Below are 16577 nucleotides of genomic sequence, written 5' to 3'. Positions count from 1 at the left end.
ATGGATATTTATCTAGTAGCCGGTTGACGCTATTGGGGGAGAGAGGAAGAAGGAAGCGTGCGGACGGTCGGTTTCTCTGCCTCGCCTTTGGTTGGCCAATTGCGCCTGCGCCGGATTCCATACAAACCCCACACCCCCTCGGCTCTAACCCCCTTTTAGTTGACTCGTATGGCCAGCCTCTCACTCTCTCCATTATCCATCCATCCATCGGTTGTCGACTGTCTTACCCGGTTTTTGCTCCTGTTCCAATTCATTCCGGATGATCTCTCCTCTCCAATCCGGTGCCATGCGGGAAGAAGAACACCACGCTCATCGGGCCCCACTCGATATCATCCGCAATGGCACGGCCATCGGCCCGCAATCGTTCATCCAGTTCTCCAACCAGCCGGATCTACTCTTCTATCGCTCCGCCGGTAAGTCCAACCTTCAAATCAAAAACCAAATATTTTTATTCGACAATGGAATAGGAACCCCCAAACAAAAATTGAGTCCTTACCGTCTGTAATGTAAAGCAAATAGATCCCGTCGAGTTGATCCATATAGACAGACGTGCCGCGTCGAGGTGCTAACAAGATTGGGCTCCTTCATTTGGTCGGGGAGCTGATGAGCTGAGAGCAAAGAGATACTATTAGATGGAAGATAGATATATATACTACTACTCTATTGTAAGACGCATAGTCTACCGTATAGCCTGCGAGAGAAAGTTGCTGGGGCTAATGCAATCGTCGCCGATGGCTCGATAAGGCAAAGATCCTCAAGCTGGCCAAATTCACTCAGAGCTCTTCATTAACCAACTGCTGAGGGAGAGAGAACAAGGATCAAGAAGAGAGAAGAGGGGGGATGCTGGCTGCTGCTATCTCTCACTCGCTTGCCCTAGATAGATAGATAGATATTATATACACTATTAGCTCTGACGAGTTGATGATCAATCGACCGGGACGAATAAGCAAGAGAGGAGAGAAGTCGACGGTACTAACTTCGTTGAAATCACCTTTGCCTGTATGGGTACCGGGCGGGAGTGTGTATCGCTCTCTCTTGGAATCAAAACCTCAAGGAGCTTCGACTTTGCCTTTGATCCATCAAGACTGGATGACATTACGTGTCATCCGGCCCTCTTTGTTTCTCATCAGTTTCCATCTCATCGCGTCTCCTTATATTGTTATTATTCCTTTTGTGTGTTTGCGTGTGTGTCTGTTTGTTTGTTTGTCTGTTTGGCACTTTGGTTGGGCGATGATGAGGCTTTATTTTGTCATTGCATTTAACGGGCTGACGATGATCCTGTTTTCTTTTTTTTCTCCTTGAATTTGCGGCTGAGAACAGAAGACAAACGGGAAGATAGCAGGAAAATGTTTTGTTACCACTATCCGCCGGCCAATCTCCTTCCTTCGATCGCCAGCCGTTTGCAATCAGCACTGGATCTGCCCGGCTCCTTTGGCGTCGGACCTCCATCTCTAACCTGTGAGTTAATTCTTTTTTTTCGAATCTTCTTGGCTTGGTAAATAATTGAAGCTCTATCTGCTCGCTCCCGATGGATTTCCTCCGCACCACTTTGGGTGTCATCATCACCTGAAAATAACAGACAATAACAAAATCATGAGCATCCAAAAGTACTTAGCCATATCAATTGTTGACGAGACTTATTATTATTATGATTAGTCGGTGCGGGAATGCAACAAACTAGAGCGGGAGCCAGCCGGAGCTCGGATAAATCCGGCGAATCTAGACAAATATTGATGGGTCCGAAGTTATAGTGGGAGGGGGCTTCTCCTTTTAAGAGCTTGATAAGATCATTATTAGTAGGATTTTAGCCTCTTATGGATAAGAAGAGTCTATCTAGATCTGCTTTGCCAGATACACATTTGCTGGTTTTTCGGGGGTGGTCCGCGGCCACTAAAAGCAACAAGAACAACAAGGCAGCAGGCATTAGGGAACCATTAAAAGGCCAACGGCTTTTCCCTTCTTCTGCTGGATCTATGTGCTTCACTAGTTCACTCACGGCCTACACACAGAGGACTGGCCGGTGCGTCCCTCTTGCTCTTCCATACGGGGAATATCCAGGAGAGCCTTGCTGAAATCCGGGAGCGGACCCTCCCTCCCCCTTTGACTGGAAACCCCATTTCGATGTCTTGATCCTCTTGTTTTTCCTAAAGAACGGCTCTCCGCTGGATGCAATCCTCTGCCCTCCTTTTAACAAACTCTGCTCGTGTCGACGGCTGTTAATATTAGTTCATCTCCTGGCTCCTTCTTCTTCTTCTTCTTCCTGGATCCCTCGTCTGTCTGTCATTCCTGATTCCCGCAGAGTCCAGCCCCAAAAAGACTTACACGCAGACACAGTTGAGGGCTGGATGAAGGGGTGAAAGATTGCGGAATGTCTAGGGCTCCAACATTCCCGCGGGAGTCGTGAATTTACCGAGTAAATTATAACCTATTCCGGCGGCCCCAGTCCCTTTTGTTTTCACGGAGGGATATGCGTACGTACCACTGCAACGATACAACTCAATTTGAACAAGGCCCGAATGGCTTTAACTCCGCCAAAGTTTCCCAAACGGATCGTCCATCTTTCTGTGAATTTCGGGGGGCAGAGCTTACAACACGAAATTCAATCCCGATAATAACCCGAATTTTTGATTTCCCTACTCCCTGAAAACAGATTCACCGTATCCGTACTCGTCCGAGCTTCACGACGAATCGTTCGCCCGTCGCAAGCAGCGCCGCAACCGCACCACTTTCACGCTACAACAGGTAAATACATACAAATTAAAATGTCGAGAAAACAAACATGAAAAAGGCCCAAAGTGTGTCCGCTCATTTCAGTTGTTTGGCCATCATTTTCCATCCGCGGGGGGGACATCTTTTGCCATCGCCGAAATCCTTTCTGACCTCCCGATAGACGAAACTTTCTTGATCCCGTCTCCCCCCAGCACAGATGTGACATCCTCTTATTTCTAATTCATAGCGATGTGGTGTGTGTCCTGCGTCGAGTATATAAAAGCTTGAGTGGCGCCATCCGTACGCACACATCGGCAAAGAAGAAAGCCTCCAAAGAGGGACAGAGAAAAGAGGATTATAATCGGCGTCCAAACTAATGGACGTCGGCTAATTACACTCGATCAAGCCAAAAGTCCAATGGCTCTCTCTCTCTCTCCTCCATATAAACATGCATTGTGTAGATTTAACGATAATAATAATAATAAGTGGTCTGCTAGTAGACTACACGATTGATTTTCTCCCATCAATTCCATCAGATTGGCTTGTTTGCTTTCTCTGATAAAATCCTAATGATCTCTACTACTCGAATTAAATCCTTCTTTTTATTTATTTCTCTCTCTCTTCAAATTCAGTTGGAGGAGTTGGAAAATGCTTTCGCGCAGACTCACTATCCGGACGTCTTTACCCGCGAGGATTTGGCTATGAAAATCAACTTGACCGAGGCCCGAGTTCAGGTACTAACGACGACAAATTACTACGTAACCCTATATACATAACGAGCCAACAGAATTCCTGATGATAATCTAAAAGGGAATAATGTATACACGCGACTCTGTCTGAGTGTTAAGGAGAGATAGAAAAAAGGGGAAATCGCTAGGGCCGAAGGGATTCCTAATGAGATCGGCAGCTATATAGGAAAAAAGAAAATATACCACCAGCCACCACCACAGCCGACGAAATGGGGATCGAGGATTCTCTTTGCGCGGATCTGGGGAAAAAGAGCTGCTAGTAGCCAGAGGCGAAGGAGAGAGAGAAATAAAAAAACGAGCACGACTGAGTATAAGAACGAGGTTAACCTTGCCGGTGCGCCAGTGCGGAGCCTGTGCCAGCGCGCGTGCCGTACAGTTTGATGGGATAATGCGCGCTTTTGATCGGGGCTAATTTGGTGTCTAATACCGTTAGGATCCTCTACGCTCCCTCTCCTCATTCCCCTTCTCCCTCCCCCCTGCCCAACGATCGACAGAGTCTACCGTCTTATCTCTTTGGCTACATTTTGACTATGTGTGTGTGTGTGTCAGTTTGATCGGCCACAAAAGAAACGGTGGCGGCGGCGAGGGGGGAGCAAAGTTTTACGTCGTCAAACTTTGGCACAACTCCTCCGCCAGGAGCAGGAGGAGGATCCTCCACCCAACAGCAGCGGTGAACCTTTGCCGTAACTTGATTGCTCCTTGATTGGGTTCTACCCAATGGAAGAAAGAGAAATCAACCAATGGTGGGTGGCAGGGATCAAGGAGATAATAACGAGGCATTTGATATTATGTACACACACACTCCCTGAATCAATCGTCTAATTGAATGGCAGAAACGATGGGGGGAGACACACACCCGCCCACCGTGAACCCACACCAGAAAAAAAATGTCGTCTAGATTTCCAAATCCGAGTTTCGCTTACACTTTTCTCCGAAGAGCGGGAAAGACATGAGCAACTGGATCGCATTACGTCGAACCAGTCGTGTTCGGAATATGTTAACCACCTCCTTCCCCCCTTTTTATTTTCTCACCCGTTGTGGGTCGCGCCAACACGGGAGCTAAAGGTATATACGTACCAGCTAGGGTGGTGGTGTAGGGTTTTTTTTTTATTATTATTTTCAAAAAGAAAACTGTGACAAAGTCATCCGGGGGACACGCCCCGCGTTTCGACGCGGGAAGCGTTTGAAGTCGAGTTGGCTTGAAAATTGGCTCAAAGGAGCTAGGACCAAGGATAAGTGTAAGAAAGCATTCAAACCACGTCTACACATCAGGAGCCGAGAGGCGAATCAAGTTTTGAGGGTGGGGGGCAATGCTAAAAGAGTCGCTTTGACACCACAAGAGTAAGAGAGAGAGAAAAAAAAAGCTGACATTTTTCTCTCTATTGAATTCCGTCTATATAGATAGATATAAGGCTTTACACTATGATAGTACTCACGATCCCTATGTCTTCCCGTCTATAGTCTCTTAAAAGGATATGAAATTGTAGTCACAACACGATTCGACAGCAACGCTGTGTGTCTTCTGTGTTGCCGTAATAATAAAAAGGAAGAAAGTAAAAGAAGAAAAGCTTACGATAGATCTCTGACACAATTCACTTCATGTCCCATCGATTTGTAGCAACACCCCACCACCCAAAAGTGAAATACAAAAAAAAAAAAAAAAGGTTTGAATAAGAAAATGGCGTACAAATTCGCTTGGGAGTTTGAGACCCAAATAATAAAAAAAGAGAGTAAAGGCCTATTCAAACAATTAAGTAGAGTGCAGTTACACTAGAAACGAGTACTAAAGGAAACGGTATCGGTTGAGGTAGCTCAGCTGTCAATTGATTCCATATTTGATTCTTTCCCCCCCCCCCTCCTAAAACTACTTTTCTTTCAACCCCGGAATGTAGTCCATCTCGGCGCATTAGCGTCACAGGTGTAAATCGAGTTATCTCCTCTTTCGTTTTTATTCGGAAGCGGAAGAAGAAATTCATCCAGCTCCCGGGGGGAATCAAATTTTCATTCGTTTCCCAACGACATTAAATTCATTAGAGGCTACAAGAGTTTAGAGACTAAAAACAAAACTGACAATCCATCAGGTTTGGTTCCAAAATCGACGGGCGAAATGGCGCAAGACGGAGCGGATGAAAGACGAGCAAAAGAGGCGAGAGGAAGAACAAGAACGAGTGACTGATCGCCAGTCCAACGAACAGGTAAAAATTCGATTTAAAAAGATTGCCATTTTACCTTGTCAAAACATTTCCGTGTTGCGCAATAGGATCCGAACGAAGGTGATGGATGTGACGGAGATACCAGTCCGGATGTAGAGCAGCTGGAATTCGAGACGGGACGCTGCAGCCCTTCGAATCAAGTCAACATTGACGTCGACGACGAGTAAGTTGATTGAGAAATAATTCCGGAATAATTTAGGCGGATGTAAAATTAACATTTCGGGTTTTTGTAGTAGTCAAACGGCAATTACCTTGGCGCCAGTGGTTGAAATCAAAGTCGACGACGATCATTCAGACGAGCGGAGTCACAGCAGCAACAGCGACGGAAGCATCCGCCGCAGCAGTCACGGCGATCCCAACGGCACTCCGATTACCAGCCGCGAGGAAGTCTACTCCGTCAGCCCTTCGGCCGGAACGTCAGCCGACTCCGCATCCAAAAATCCGCACACCGTTCAACAGCCGCAGTCCTCCTCATCCGGCAATGCGGTTCACTCCGCCGAACAGCCCAAACTCTCGACTATGACAGGCCACAGCAGTTCGCTAGGCGGTGGGAGCGGCAGCAATCTAAACAGCTTCCCGTTCGGTTCTCCCTACGGATCGCACCTTTTCCCGCTTCCGCACAGGTAATACGCATTTCAGAGCATTAAACGGATGAAGAAAGAACGAAAATAGAAGCCAGATTAGATGATTAGTTCAGAGCAATCTTGTCTCTAGTTAGTCAATTTCATCTGCAATCGATGAAAGGCGTGTGGGAGCCAATCCAAATAATGGACAGCAGAAAGATAGGCTAAAGAGAGTCGAGGATCAATGAGCCGTAAAGGCAATTAGGAGTGTTCCGGCTACCCAAGTGGATGCCAAAATCCAGCAAAGGGGGGGGGGGGGGGGAGAGGGGAATAGAAAGGGTAGAAGAGGCTACACAATATCTGTGTGTATAGTATGTTACTTGTCTCACATGAGTAAGTTGTTGACTCGGAAGCATCCACCGATTGCCCGACACCGGCATTCTCCTTGGTTCGATCCGGGAATGCTGGAAGGGTTGACTGGCTCATCGTCCAGGAAGTGGCACGAATCACACCCGAGAGCAGAGAGAGCATTGTGTGCACTTGTCACCTTCACGCCATTTTCTCCGACGATCCTTTTTTTTTTCTTCCGGTTGGGTTTTTCTTCCGGTGGCAGGCGCCGGCCACATTGGATGCGGATCCGTCGTACGCTGGCGCCGGTTTTAATCGAATGTAATTCGAAAAGGGAAGAAGCAGATACTATGGCAACCAACAATCTTTGGCGGGACTGAATAATTCACGAAGGAGATTATGAAAGATTTGTGCACTCAATGGATCAATAGCCTGTTATGCGATGGAATCATTCATGATTTACCTATAGCTCTCCCTATTCAATTTGGTCCTTGTCGTTGTAATATTTCTAGTGGATTGAGGTCCCTAATGGATCATCATCATCATCATCAGAGTCCCATGGGCGGACCACCGAGGTCCTTCCCGTCAGCGTACCCGAGATCTTTCCCCATCGGGCATCACCATCACCAGCTGGGACCTGCAGCGGTGGCGGCAGCAGCGGCCGCCGCCGCCTCTTCGCTCTTCCCGTCTCCCCTTCACGGTAAGTCAAAGTCCCCTGAATGATTCATCATTTGATGGCAAAGTGGATGGAATGGAATGAAATTTGAATAATAAAGTGAAACGAAAGAAAATGGGGATAAGGAAAAAGAAAAAAAGAACTTGAATTATTTAACTTTTGAATTTGGAACTTTTTGGCTGTTTGCTGCTGCGTAGGTTTCTCTGGCTTGTGTCCGTGCTGCCCGGTTAAACCAAGACCGATCGGCGCTCTCAACTTGCCTGGACTGTTCCCGTCGCCCGGCCTATTCAGCAATCTCAACGGAATGGATCGTGGTTCGACGGTCGGCGGATTCGGCGCCGCCGGAAGTAGCGGAAGCGCTGGATCAGGTGCTGCCGGCCAGACTGGTGGATTTCATTTGGACGCGGCCACACCTGGCAGCGTGGAAGAACTACGGCGCAAAGCCCATGAGCATTCGGCCGCGTTACTCCACAGCCTCCAGCAACACGCCATGGAGTTCCATCTGCAGCAACAACATCAGCAACACCAACAACAGCAACAACAACAGCGAAAGAACAAGGAAGCCAATGAATCGGAATCCAACAGTCAATCTGATTAAACATAATTCTAGTGGGAGAAACAAGCTAAAACAAAAAGTTAGTAATTAAATGGCTCTCAAATTCTCAAATCCTCTCGGCGAAAAAATAAAAATTCATTCGATATTCGATACATTTAAACAAAAATCTATTCATAATTTTGCTTTTCCCAGTTGCTTTGTTTCTTCCATCAAATGTTGTTCGTTAATTCCTAGTCACTCTACTACCCAGCAGCAGCAGAACATAATCCGTAATTGGCCCCTCCTTCATCCTCCTGCTCCATCAAAATTAAAACATTCCCCCAAAATTAAAAAACATCTTGTAATCTGTGTTTAGTTCAGAATTTTCTCTCTCTCAAATTTCCGTTCTCGTCAATACACGGTGTTGTAGGATTCAATTGACTTTTTCCGTTTTATTTCAATCATCTTTCCACTTTCTGTATATCAATTCAAATGAAATCCGCCATTTTGACACTGCGACGGACAGCGTTGCTGTAGCCCTCTTTGAAGTGATACCAGACGTCATTTTGCGCAATTTGGACCGAGGAACCTACGAAAATAAAAAGTAGAAAAATAAAATTATTTTCTGTACAAGATTTGAATATTAAGTCAATTTGATTATACCGTCAGCATTTTTCTTTTTGGGCGGAGTTTTCAACGGCCTTCCGAAGAAATCCGTAGCCGGCTAAACATAAAATAAAATCAACGAAGAAAATAAAAACAATTTAGTAGATTTTCCAAACGGAATTTGCGCAAAGTAGCGCATGAAATCAAAGGGCAAGAAGATTTGACAAGAGGCTAACAGCTGAAAAGCATTTAGGTTTAAGTGGTCAAACGCTTAGTTCAATGGTGCGACTGCGAGAGAGAGAGAGTAAACTGGGGGGCGGACAGTGGCCACTAGCACTCGCACTTTTTCAAAGAGAGTAATCGCATCCTTAACTCTGTAAAAGTTGTTTGTTCCCTTTGTCCGACTGTGTCTATGTGGTGTGTATCAACACATTCTCTCTTCGGCGGAGGGAAAAAAATAGGAGCGAAGAAAGTGAACAAGAAGAAGATCGACGCCATTCAAAGTCATCGTGATGGAAGAGCCAATGCTTCCTCCCGGCCGGGATCCCTGGCTCGTCGTTTCCTCCGCACACAGCGCAGACACAACTAGAGCTAGGGGCGAGTGGGCTGTGCTTTTCTTCCGCACCAGCGGAAACTCGTAGTTTAGTAAGTGTCTGTCTTGTCTGGATGCCTAAGCGGAGCGGGCTCATCAGTCCGAGAGAGAAGCAGGACTCTGATGGGATTTTATTACTTGCAACAACAGCAACAACATTTCCCGTCAAAAAACAAAACAATTCGGCAGCTTTCAATCCCATAAATGACACGGACTGAAATTTTCGCCCTTTAGTTGAGGCTACATTAAGCTGCCGGAACCATTTTCAAAAGAAAGGGGGTAGAAAAAAAGGAGGAAATTTTTTCTTCTTTTTGTAGTTGTTGTTGCTGTTGTACTGGACAAGAAAGGAGATATTATACAGCCGGGCACATTTCCGGATGGCCTTTGTCCAGTGATTCTTTCGGCGTCATTTTATCAGTTTTCGGTTCGTCCATGTTAAATACACACACACAAGCACCAGACGCTTCCTCTTATCCATTTTCTTTCGTTACGTTTTTTTTCTTTCTTTCTTATTGGCCTCCCTTTTGCCAGCTCTGATGGTGGAGCAAGATTTCGTAATACGTTATACTTGCCGGGCCGTTTGGCATCACGCTTCCGGGACGAGAGCCGGGCTCTCTCACACACAGCAGAGGCAGGGCGGAATCAGCCGCCGGAAGCTGCCGAACGCCGTCGGAGGCGATTAAGAGTTAAAAGCTTCGCCGTTCTGTCGGCTTTGATCGAGTTGAGCTTTGACCCACCCTCTCGCCACCCCTGGCAGCAGCAGCACCCGCTTTCCACAATCCCCGACGTCGGCGTCCATTAACAGACACATTTTCGGCTAAACAACAACAACAACAACAAAAGCAAAAATACCATCAAATGTAATTTGATTTTGGACAACCAAATCTAAATTGCAAAACGAGTTGAAATTTTCAAATCATTTCCGGCGGCTTTCAGTGAAGACAAGGTGAAAGGTTTTAACTCATCTCGGCCCGTCTTAGATAGAAAACGGTAATAACTCGTCCGGGGCTTCCGGGGGTCGATGAGTGTCACATTACTTTGCAAATCTTATTCCCTTTTCGTTGCTAATGGAAAGGCTGTGTGTGTGTGTGTAGTTAACCCAATGCGGCAATCAAAATCTCTAATAAGGTCCATCATCCATCTTGATTCCCTTGAATTTAGTGCGCTCATTTAATCCCCCTAGATGTCAATCGAATAATTAATGAAAAGGAAGACCCGAGTGAATTGCCAACCAGAAAACGACGGTGGCGACAACAGCCATTTTGTTGGTTTGTTTTTCAAAGTTTCAGAGAGCCAAAATGACAATTTTGTTGGATCCCATCAATCGAGAGCCAATCTACGAGCGGTCGCCATTTTTGATTCGTGATATGATTTGATTGTCGGGTTCCGAGGGACCGCATTGTGTGCGTGACGGACGACAGGGAGACAATCAGCCAACGGTCAACGACAATCGAATTGCAATGGATAAAGAGAGAAAAACAAGAGCGACGGATCCTTTTATTCTTTCCAGAACGAATCCGCCAGGGACGTCATCATCATACCAGTCGACCTTATTCGGCCATTTTCCATCAAATCAATCAACAAACGGTTTTCCCACTCGGGGTATAACAAGCGATGGATGTCCGATTTTCGAGTATCGTCTTTTTTCTTCTACACTTTTTAGCCCGTCATCAAGGAGCCAAAAAGGAATTGCATTTTGAGAGCGACCGGCCAAAATAGTTTGTCTCGCGCCCCAAATGATCAAACCCCAACAATGAAAAACTCATTGAATTTCGGCTGGGCCGTCAATCAAGGCGCGGAAGAGTTTTTCACTCCCCCCTCGCACGATCTTTTGAATCCCGAGATGAAATGGAGCGGAATCACGGCCACGAGCATCAATGATGGGCCGAGATAATGGGATTCCGTCAAAGACTTATTGCCTGTCTGCTGTCGGTGGGGTTTTTCTATCATTGTTTTTCTCTCTCTTCTCCTTCACGCGTCTCCCTTTCGATCCCTCCTCTTCGACATGAATAGGAGCAAAGGACTGTGTGGCAGGAGCCATAGGAGCCTAATAGATTTATACTTGTATAGACTCTATATAGGAAATAAGGCGAAAGAGGGGGGAATTGAGAGGACAATATTGTTGGGTAACGACAATAGCGACACGTGTCGGCAGACACTACAGGCCAATTCCTCCTCCTCTTTTGAGATGTACTTTCACTCACTGTGTGTGCTACTCCACGGATATACAATAATAATAGTACTGCTGTATATCTATCTATATAGTATATCTATAGATCTCTTTCACCATTGCTTCCTGCCCAACCTCTATCGCAAGCTGTCCTCACAGAACAGACACACACACACGCAACTAATCGGACTGTTTGATAAAGCCGATTACGCTATAGAATCGCATCGCAGTACAACCCCAAGCTCAGAGGGGGTTGGCCCCCTCCACTCGAGAGGGTGGTCGTGGGGAGGTGGATCAAGAGGGAGCTCCTATATGATTAGGGTCCAGAACAGATGAAAAAAAAAGAGGAGTTGCCAGTATAGACTTACGGGTGGGTAGTAAATAAATCTCAAAAGAGCCAAAGACATCAGTGGGTGGGTGTCTGTGTGTGTGTACCATGCTATTATGGAGACGGGAATCAATAGATATGGGCAACTACTACCACCACCACTGACTGCCAAACATTATGAATGTCGAGGGGGAAAAAAGAGAGGAAAAAAATGACGCTTTTTCGCGGTCGACTAGCGATGGTCGACTAGGGCCAACGTCAAATGCGCAACGCTACGCTGCGGGATGTGTGTGTGTGTTTTTTTTTATTCTTCGAGGGGATCTTACGCCGCACGTCGACGGACCCAGGAAATGCGATGAGATACCCCGAAATCTTTCTAGAAAAAGGAGCAGAGTGGAGAGATACTGCTAACGTACTACATAAAAGGGCACTATACAGTAGCCTAACTTCCGATCTGATGGCTAACAGTTAATAGAAGAGAAGGGAATAAAAAATAAACGGCTCTTCACTCTCTGAACGATTCCGGTTGCTCAGTACATTACACCACCAATTACTTCCGTTTTTTCCTTTTTTTTTCGCCAGGCAAAAAGGAAACCGGGAAAAAGCCCATTATCTGGCGATGACGCCACAGTCCCTTCCCTCTTTCCAAACTAGCCCTGCCCACCTCATAATGCATAATAGAGTAGTCGTAGAATATAATCCGGCCACAAAATGTAATCGTTTGGTGGTGCCTTTATACACTCCCTCCCTTTCCAGACCCTCAACCAAAGTAGAGGGGGAATCAAAAGAAAAAAAACAAGCTTACATCCGCCCTATTGCGCATTTGCATCCTACCAAAAACAGGAAAAAGAGTAAAAATAAAAAAATACGGGGAATATCTTCCAGGACGACTGGACGATCATATGTCAAGGACTGACTGGCCATTTCTTTTCTCATTTTGTGCGAGAGTTGTCGGAGCAGACGGGAATAGATGAAGAAGAACATATTTACAGCAAGAGGGTCGAAGAGAGGTCGACCGGGAAGAATGTTATTCTCCTTCCATTTGCTTTCAACAGCTAACCGGTTACTATAAAGCAATTATCATATGAATAGCGGAAAGATGATGAAACCCAACCAAGCCCGGGCGGCGGCTCTTCATTTGGCGAGATTCGAAAGATCATTAATCACTTAGGACGACCTTTTTTTCCCGACTTTCCCTTTTCCCATAATAAAGGGGAAAACGATTCATCGATGGGATTCCGAAAAAGCTCGTTTGTCTGGTACTTATAATATATTTTGAGAAATAATGGACTTACTTTGCAGGACTCGACAATGGGCTTGGGCTTCAGAGCTAATGTCATGGCCGCGTTGGGCGGGGGTTTGATGACTTTGGGTTCTTCTTCGATTTCCTCTATCGTAGCCTTTGGCGTAATCATAGGACCCAAATTGCATTCGTACTGACGAAGTTTCTCCAGCTCGATCTCCCTAGCCAGCATTTGCTTGACGCTGTACGTCAAGCTTTTTCGCTGGGCATTATCGACTTCGAAATAGGCCACTTGCTCCACATCCCTGACAAGAAAACGTGTCAATTAAAGCGCATTAATGTGACAAAGGAAGAGTTTTACGGTTCGAGGCAGTAGCGGTACACTCCGTCGATTGTCTTTTCTTGGCGGAAAGTCAGATTGTACGAAATCATGACGCCAATGACCCGAAGAATTTGTTCCTTCTCTTCGGCGGAGTACAACTGGGCGCTCACCTAATGATTAATACTTTTTTGAATGAACACTTGCGTTAATGAATATGAAATGTCACGAACCGGTCTCAGGCTGGGAGTAATGATCGGCAAGGAAAATGGGATGATGTCTTGGATAATTATATCTTTGTTGTTGGTTATTCTAACGGTTGGTTTCAAGTCTTGCAGCATTGCAGACACAATATTCTCATTCTTTCCTTGCTTGGCCCTCAGCTGAACAACAAAGAAGGTGTTACAATACAAGAAACGTGAAATAGTAATCATTAAAAAAAATTAAGGGCCAATACCTCTGTTTGAGCTGTTGGATATTGAATTTTCTGCGAGAGAACCGCTGCCATTTGAAAGTGTAATGCGATGAAAGCGTAGGGCAAGTAACCAAACACGCAATAGTTTTGGTTTAGTTGGATGAAATGGTTGACGTGATCGAAGAAGCACATCCAATCCAATCCAATGCATACCTGAAACAGCACCACATCACAATTTCAAGAAGTCATCTAATGTAATTTTTTTTTTAATTATGGACAATACCGCGTTCAGATAGCTATCTTTGAATTTGATGGTTGGGTAGTTTTCGAATACACCTTGCATCAAGCGATCGTACTCGCCACAGGAATGAACAGCATGCAAAATATTGGCAAACCTGTCAAAAATAAAATAAACATTGCTTATGTCAAAAGATACTCAAATGAATACTCGAATTTTGTTATTACCTAGCTGGCATGGAAGCATTGTTGCCGGCGTTGGGAGCTAAAGGCCTATCTACATCTGGCGCCAAAGGTAACATACCTTCACGTTCATTTTCAACCATGTACTGACTCCTCTTTTGTCGTGGAATGTGAAATATCTCTTGCCAAACTGGTTAAGATATTAGTAACAGACAGAATTAGCATATTTAAATGAGCAAAAAACAACCCAAAATGTACCTTGAAACAGGCTTTTATGGTTGTCTTTATGTCCGATGTTGAGATTCATGACATCACTATAACGTAACGGGCGCCGACGAGACTTGAGAAAGTACAGAGTTGCTAGACACGATCGGATATCGTAGTCGGCTTTCTCGCACAGCGCAAGCATGGTCGTCATGTCTACCTGGATATCATGTTCCTTTGAAATGCTCAAAAGCCTCTGAGCCAACCTAATAGAAATAGTTCCATTCATGTTTATCTAAAAAGATTGAAGAACATTTATAGATGCACCATTACCTGTTTGGATTCGTCGGAGGAAACTGTAAGAAACGAAATAGTTTAGCTTTTAGTTTTCAAGGAACTCTGATACAAGGACAACAACAATAATGTTACCTGAAGAACCAGAGCCGCCTGCCTCAAAGGTCTCAACGATGGAGTGTACAAGTCATTGCAGATGCAAATTACAGGCCTAGACACGATATTTATACCCTTCTTCTTTTTTTTCTTTGTGGCTTGGCTATTTTCTTTGTTTTGGCCGCTGTCTTGCGTAAGAGTGTTCACAAGGAAGTTGATAGACGCCTGAGCGAAAAATAAGATTATTGAGAGAAGCAATTACTAACAACCTATAAATTAAATATTTACAGCAGGTGCGCCGTCAATTTCGTCGATGATCAAGCAATTGGGAAGAGGATTTGCTCCCATGACCGAACGCATTTGGGTAGCGGCTTCTATTTGAAGTTTAAACGCTTCTACATTCCTGTCATCGCTGGCATTCATTTCCACAGGATAATAACCTATTTTTGTCATACAGTAGTTATATTTATCTGTCCTCCAACATGCTAATGTAGCTCTGCAATAATTACCTGAATGCTTTGCGACGACGTGAGCCAAGGTTGTTTTGCCCAAGCCAGGTGGTCCACTTATTAGCACGATTTTCTGTATCGGTCGCCCAGATGAATCCAGCTCTTCTTTCAGCTCACCATCAGTATTTTTATTAAAGAATTTTTTCTTATGTTCGAATTTCTTGTCAAAGCGACCTTGAGGACCGGTATTTTTCTGACCCTGAGCCCATTTGGGCTTGATGTTTTCATCAATTTTGGGTACTTTAATTTTAACTTCTCGATTGAAGACCGCCTTATCCCAAAGCTTTAACCAATGTAAGAGCGTTCGGTTGACATTTTCTTCACTCAGTAAATCGAGGTAATTTTTCGGTCGGTATAGGTCCATCCATGAGTCGGTAGATTTGGACTTATTCTTTGAATCGTTCTCCATATCATCATCTGTCGTTCCTTTTATGTTATATTCTGGTTTTTCCAGTTCACGTAGGCGACGCTCGAAGACCTCGTCCGACACCACACTCGATTTAGACCTTGTCTAAAAAATTGTAAAAGGAGTACTTAGTAAAGTGATGGGTATAAGCGGCTAAGACTGCATTTAAAATTTACTTCATTGTACATTTGCAGCTTTAGATTTGCTACTGAAACCTTCAATAGATTGCCAACACTCTTGGAATTCAAATCAATATCCTATACAAAAACAGATGGGTTGATTATAATCTGAAATTGTGTTGTGAGAACTCTGATAGTATACTGTTTGTTTTAGTGATTCTTCTGTTTTAAGTCTGATAAATAACTTTTGACCAGTATGTGTGGTAACACACTGATGTGGTTCTGCTGGAACAAGGCGGAAAACATATCTTTTTGGCCTTGGGGCACGAAAGGCTCTTGGTTCTTCATAACATTCAGGGGTTGTATGCGTTACAGGGCGATCAAAAAGTATATCATCATTTCTTGACTTTTTTGAAGGGTTTGAACCTGTTGTTAAATTAAACAGTTAGGGGTTATTTTTTAATTTCCACATCAACAAGTTAAAGACAAAAACATCTTACCTTTCCCGCACAGCTCTTCATCATCAGACAAGGACCCAAACACTTCATCTTGCATTCTTTTTCTTCCAGCTTCATCAGATAGAGGAGCTGCATGTCCTGACATACTGGAGTTTGAACGGCTGCCAATATCAGGGGCTGCATGCCCTGACAAACTGGAGTTTGAACGACTGCCACTACCATCATGAAAATTTAGGCTTTTCTTCACTTTTTTATCATTCCCTTTAGGCAGAACAGGGGCAGAGTTTTCTTCAAAGTCTAAAGGAAAAACTTTTTTATTATTTTCACAAAGTCTATGTGTTTTCAGTATTCACCAAGCTCATTCATTAGCTCAAATTCTTCAGCATATCGCATTTCATATTCCTCGTCAGGATCGGGAAATTCGTCGTCCATGTTTGATGATTAGACTTTTCTGAATGAATTCTAAATATTTAATATTAATTATTAACAAACTGATAACTTCTCAGATAAAAATTCTGGTTTAAAAACGAGACAAAATAGCCAACAAGCAACAAAACATGCTGTTGTGCTGCTGTCTGCTACATCATGTTTTCCCGCCAAACAGC

At 44.6% G+C, this 16577-nt stretch overlaps 2 protein-coding genes and 1 long non-coding RNA gene across 3 annotated transcripts; 1 reads left to right on the top strand and 2 right to left on the bottom strand.

The window, feature by feature from the left end:
* The first annotated feature begins 259 nt into the window (after positions 1-259).
* LOC124193789 (homeobox protein OTX1-like) lies at positions 260-8230 on the top strand. Its single transcript, XM_046587756.1, has 9 exons — positions 260-413; positions 1321-1458; positions 2651-2742; positions 3342-3443; positions 5540-5653; positions 5719-5834; positions 5905-6294; positions 7095-7282; positions 7456-8230. Exons 1-9 carry the CDS (start codon positions 260-262, stop codon positions 7854-7856), a joined length of 1695 nt encoding a protein of 564 aa, XP_046443712.1. The 3' UTR covers positions 7857-8230.
* On the bottom strand, positions 289-7178 carry LOC124193797. The gene is made up of 5 exons (XR_006874484.1): positions 7046-7178; positions 5688-6958; positions 684-1566; positions 497-608; positions 289-424 (listed from the first exon to the last, which is right to left on the bottom strand). It is a non-coding gene; the product is annotated as an uncharacterized LOC124193797 (long non-coding RNA).
* LOC124193786 (chromosome transmission fidelity protein 18 homolog) lies at positions 8143-16562 on the bottom strand. Its single transcript, XM_046587749.1, has 17 exons — positions 16326-16562; positions 16015-16269; positions 15717-15940; positions 15572-15652; positions 14990-15500; positions 14769-14920; positions 14520-14705; positions 14424-14446; positions 14145-14356; positions 13932-14076; positions 13750-13861; positions 13509-13679; positions 13285-13434; positions 13094-13224; positions 12785-13037; positions 8457-8517; positions 8143-8382 (listed from the first exon to the last, which is right to left on the bottom strand). Exons 1-17 carry the CDS (start codon positions 16402-16404, stop codon positions 8282-8284), a joined length of 2847 nt encoding a protein of 948 aa, XP_046443705.1. The 5' UTR covers positions 16405-16562; the 3' UTR covers positions 8143-8281.
* Between the last annotated feature and the right edge of the window lie 15 nt (positions 16563-16577).

Source organism: Daphnia pulex, chromosome 5 (assembly GCF_021134715.1).
Source record: "Daphnia pulex isolate KAP4 chromosome 5, ASM2113471v1".
Lineage (NCBI taxonomy): Eukaryota > Metazoa > Arthropoda > Branchiopoda > Diplostraca > Daphniidae > Daphnia > Daphnia pulex.
Note: the sequence above shows the minus strand (reverse complement) of the source record. Positions and strands in the feature narration are given on the sequence as shown.